The sequence below is a fragment of the Barbatula barbatula genome, assembly GCF_947034865.1.
Source record: "Barbatula barbatula genome assembly, chromosome: 22".
In the NCBI taxonomy this organism is placed as follows: domain Eukaryota; kingdom Metazoa; phylum Chordata; class Actinopteri; order Cypriniformes; family Nemacheilidae; genus Barbatula; species Barbatula barbatula.
The window spans coordinates 3,800,838-3,805,831 of record NC_136785.1 but is presented as its reverse complement, the minus strand read 5'-3'; the positions used below and the strand labels follow the sequence as shown (position 1 = coordinate 3,805,831).

Below are 4,994 nucleotides of genomic sequence, written 5' to 3'. Positions count from 1 at the left end.
CGTTTTTTCCCACTGATCTCAGTTATTGCTTAATATGGCAGATTTTCCTTTTCACTGTTACAATGCATTGAGAAAAATCATTGTAAATAGATGGACAAATGGATGGACAGCTTATTTATTCATACATGACAGTTGCCTCACATTTTTATTTGCTTTTTAAATGTTATTTACAACAAAATGTAGCAAAACATCGACATGAATGCTTATTATGTGAAGCTAAAATGAAAAAAGGGGGGAAATCACTTAACACAATATAATGTTGTTTTATTTGTGATGCTTTGTCTGTGTATAAGATTAAAATACATACTGACATCAACGATCATCTAATCGGTTTATGGCCAGCAGATGGCAGAATAGCTCTTTAAAAGCCATTACAACTAAACAATTAAGTTTTACCCAGCCACACCTCAAAATATTTGTGAAAAAAAATTATATATACTGTATATCAACCAAAAAACAAGCATAAAACATTTCACCAGAAACACTCGAGGATTATCAAAAATCTGACAAAAGTATCTGTTCTTAATATCTTATTAAAATGACAAATACAAAGAAAATGCAATGAGAGAGACGTTTTAAATATATCATCTAATAGTCATAAAAAACTGTGTTTAACCTTACATGAAACCTTGAACCAGAATTGTGCTTTCTTTACCACAACTAGAAGTTGTTGTTGGGCAGTTTAGCATGTCCTGCAGGTCTGTTCTGAGGTCTAAAGACATTAAGAGATTTAATAAATTGTAGTGAAAATATAACACGTTTCAACAAATAACAGAAAAACTGTGTGAAGCACAATACTTACTGTCGTTTGTAATGGTGGGGACATCGTCTTGTTCTTAAACCTTAAAAGAAGAAGAAAAATAACCGGTTACACATTGCTATCACTTTCATTTTTAAAAAATCTTAAAAACAGCTTAGTTTAAAACATTTCAAATACAAAAAAACAGTACGTTGATAGAAAAGTAAATAATATTAATGTCTCTAAAAAATGTTATGACCAGTTAGTATAAATGTGATCCTGAAATTAAAGATTTCACAGATACTGACTATATTGTGGTTCAAATATAACTGTAGGTGCCCAGATCACTCAAAGTCAATTTGCACTTACTTTTGTATATGTTTGTTATATATTACTGCTTAAAAAAGGATTTCATCATATGTTATATTATGATAACAAAAGTGCGTGATGCTTACGGTTGCAATACAAAATTGTGATGACCAGCGAAAGGAGCAGAAGACCACAGCCAGCTGCCAAAGATGATAAAATCCAAGTCTCACAGTTCAGGACAGGCTTTGATTCTGCAAACAATTACATGTTTTGATTTTTACAAAGCAATATTTTATGGATATAACATCCATCTATTGCTCTCTCTCACTCTCTATATATAACAGACCTGTTTTTTTGCATGCACACTGTGTCGTCGTAACAATGGCAGGTTTTGACTTAGTCGGTGCAGGAGTCATTTTAGGAGGTGGTGGTGGAGGTGGTGGTGGAGGTGGTGTTGGATCTGAAACAAACATATATTAGAGTAAAAAATTGTCAAAACATTATCGCTATTAACAAACTATTAACTATGACGTTTTCCCCAATAAACTCTTAATTTGTTGCTCATTAATAGCTAGTGAGGTAGTTGTTAGGTTTAGGTATTGGGTAGGTTTAGGGAAGTAGAGTATGGCCATGAAGAATATGTGTTTTATAAGTACCAATAAACAGCCAATATGCCCAATAATAGGCATGCTAATAACAACTAAAGTGAGAATTTTCATGTTATCAAAAACAATTTCAAGTTGAACACTGGTTTTAAATGTATTCATATCATTTTAAAGAGAATGTGTTGGCAGAAAAACAGATGTGATTACTGTTCGGTGTTTGTTAAAATAATACTCACCTGGTTCACCTTTAACAATAGTGTGTTTTCCAAAAATAAGCATGTTGTTGTTCATCGCTGCACAGGCGTACACACCACTGTCTGTCTTTTTATTGAACAACTGAATAGCCAATTGCACTTTATCACTAAATTTGACCACTTTGTATTTATTAGCATCAACAATATTTTTTATATCTGCGTTTTTACTAGAAAATAAAAACTCAGGGCCATCCTCTGTAATCCGAAACCATAAAACCAAAGTGCCAGTTGTGCTGGGGACACAATTGACAGGAACCTCATGTCCTTCTTTAGCGATTACTGTTGATCCCCCTGAAAAATCAACACAAGGTTATGGATAAACATTTTAATCCTTTTGTCCAGGTGAGCTACTTTTAGTGTTTTTTGTAGTTTTTGTATATTAGCAGAAAGTGTATCTATCATTACTTAACTGTTCAGACACTCTGATAAGTGTCTGAGCGTTTTATATGAGATATATCAGAAACATGAACACCATGAAGTCTGACAATAACGTTAACTGCCTGTTGTTTTCAAAAGTATTCATGTTTCTTTAAAACTTACACAGTAATATGGGGATCATTTACCATAAACAACCCTGAGATTGTGTGTGCTCTTATAGCACATAAAAGTACTTAAACCAGTTGCTCAGACTGCTCAGAACAATTGAGTCTTTCTCTTGATTGTACTTATATATTTTCTACTAGGCAACAGTGCTGACGGCAAATGTGCCTGTGAAAATGTAATTAAATAAACACAAATGTTTAATATTGTATGACAAAGTATAAAATAAAAGTTATTTGATCATGTACATGTCTTGCTTAATTTTTTTAACAAATTCTTTAGTACCATTTATGTTATTTTTAAAAGCAATTTTGGAATATTTTAAAGGGGGTTATATTTTGCACTAAAAGCGGCTCTGTTTATTATTAGCTGAAGAACCATTTTTGGGTATTTATAACCGTTTTCGTAGAAGTTATATGCATTTGTGTGCTGTTATCATTAAATATTAAGATCAAGCCGTCATCTGCCTTTCCAAAAGAATAATATATACAATCTACATTATTAAATTGTAACAAATTGTTCAGTCTTTTCTGAATGCCAACAATTGGTCAAACCTTTACATGCTAAAACATTGGAGAAGAAATGTTTCACTTACCCACACATTGTGTTATGGCTAAAATCACATAAAACCCAGTGTAAATTTGATACATTTTGCTCAGCGAAGTCTTTCTGTTCTTCTCGAAGCAACAGGAACAAAGCCACCTAAAGCATGCAAAAAAACTCCCATCTGCCCCTCCCAGGCCCCGTTCAAAAACTTTAACTTTGTGTTCTAACTGTATGCAAAATGTATTGTTGGCCGCCACTACCAGTCAGAACAATTTGATAAATAAAATAAATACCTGCATATGTGCAATATTTTTGGTATAACCTACTGAAACCCTGTTTTCGATATCAAGCCAAACACTACAACTTTGGTCATCAAGTCACTAGCTAAATGCATTCAGTTCCATATAATGTATTGCAAGTTATAACACAGTTTTGCTCCAGTAACCATGAAAGGGTATAATATAAAGGGTAGGCATAATAACCATAGGCTTCAGCCTAAACCTTTTTCGGTTGTTGTGTTTGTATATATATACATTTATTTCGGTCCTCACAAATAATGTTCCAAACAAATAAAAGTATATATATAAATTTAGTTTTTGTTGATGATGATTGATGATTGATGATGATGATGACGAAGACTCTCTAGTTTATAGTAGGCCTACAATGCAGACATTGAACATTTCCACACCTAAATGCCCAAAGGAAAAAAGATAGCAAAGCATAAATGGAGTTGGGTTGGGGAAAGTTGTCACTATGGAAAAGTTGTTCCCCATAAAGGAGCTAAAGCCGAAAGTAGGCTTATAAATAGTTGAAAAGCAGCTTCATTTAGTGAAACTGTGTTGGTGCAGCATGCTCTGTCTCCCCGTGCACCGGAGGGTCTGCTTGCAGGAGCAGCCCACCAATCAGCTCCTTTCACGCGCAGCTCTTTGATGGCGCGCCAGACCGCAAAAGACACGCGCAGCTCGCAGCCACGGAAGTCACAGGGGTGCTGTATATGAAGGTTCGGTGGGCTTTGACCATATAACGTACATTTTCCAGTCAGTAGGGTTGTAGACCCTGCATGTCACGTTAGTGTGTACAAAAGCTATGACATGTACACAGAATATTTTTGTTTGTGGCGTCCGCCACTCATTTTGTATTGTTTGATATATTTATCCAACTGCAAGAAGTACAAATTCTCACTCACCTCCAAAAACCTTCTCACGGGCATTTAAAAAAAGTAATGAAGTTCCTGCATTTCTGAAGATGTTATTTATTTTAAAAAGTTAATTGTAACTTATAGGCCTCAGCAGAAAACTAAATATCAGATAGCACCAAATAATGTCATTTTATCCAACTGATCCCAATGACATTTGAAGCAGCTTCATTCTCCTCAAGTTCCCATGAGTGTGTGACATTCACCACATCACACATAGGCTATTTGACAACACGCCCCAGAGTATACCCACCTGTCTCATACCCATATTCCCCAATAGCCTGCATTAAAACTATGCCATGTTTGGTGTGAAAAGTGTGTTTGTTATCTTTACACATTTTAAGTCGGATCCAAACCTCTTTCGCACTGCGGTTTGATTAGCCTGTTGTTGGATGGAGGGGTTGTGCATTGCCTGATATCATGATGGGATCGACAATCCCAAGAAGAATGGAAAGATGTTGTTCAGTTCCAGACCACTCCTGTGTTGTAGGCGTACAGCATCTATTCTCTAAGGCATGCTGAAGGTGAGAAGACTGCTACCCACACGCTTCCAGCCTCAACAACATCGCCCCCTTTCTTCTTTGTGTGACATCATTTAGAGGATTTTGTTTTTTACGTTGTCGAAATTAATGTAACATTTACATAGGTCATATGTTGACTGAGCTTTCTGCTTCAGCAATAAATCAATGGTCATAACCGGCAAAGTATGAATTTCAATAAACAATAAACTATTATTGTTATTTAAACAAAACAAAATGAATGAGTTCATAAATAAATATAGCCTATAAATGTACATTTTAACAACC

General features: G+C 34.9%; 1 protein-coding gene across 2 annotated transcripts; it reads right to left on the bottom strand.

The window, feature by feature from the left end:
• Positions 1–100: 100 nt before the first annotated feature.
• On the bottom strand, positions 101–3,163 carry cd8a (CD8a molecule). 2 transcript variants are annotated; one of them, XM_079487340.1, is made up of 6 exons: positions 3,043–3,163; positions 1,890–2,198; positions 1,395–1,508; positions 1,195–1,299; positions 803–842; positions 101–712 (listed from the first exon to the last, which is right to left on the bottom strand). In XM_079487340.1, the coding sequence occupies exons 1-6, from the start codon at positions 3,095–3,097 to the stop codon at positions 661–663; spliced, it is 675 nt and encodes a 224-aa protein (XP_079343466.1). In that variant the 5' UTR covers positions 3,098–3,163; the 3' UTR covers positions 101–660. The 2 variants fall into 2 exon arrangements, with proteins under 2 accessions (XP_079343466.1, XP_079343467.1); XM_079487341.1 differs by having other exon boundaries at positions 1,899–2,198.
• Between the last annotated feature and the right edge of the window lie 1,831 nt (positions 3,164–4,994).

Excerpts from the sequence above, each read along its gene's own strand:
- cd8a (XM_079487340.1), bottom strand. The coding sequence starts at position 3,097 with ATGTATCAAATTTACACTGGGTTTTATGTGATTTTAGCCATAACACAA. Across the intron at positions 1,300-1,394 it reads GTGTGCATGCAAAAAAACAG|AATCAAAGCCTGTCCTGAAC; the intron begins GTCTGTTATATA and ends AATTGTTTGCAG. Across the intron at positions 713-802 it reads CCCCACCATTACAAACGACA|ACCTCAGAACAGACCTGCAG; the intron begins GTAAGTATTGTG and ends TAATGTCTTTAG.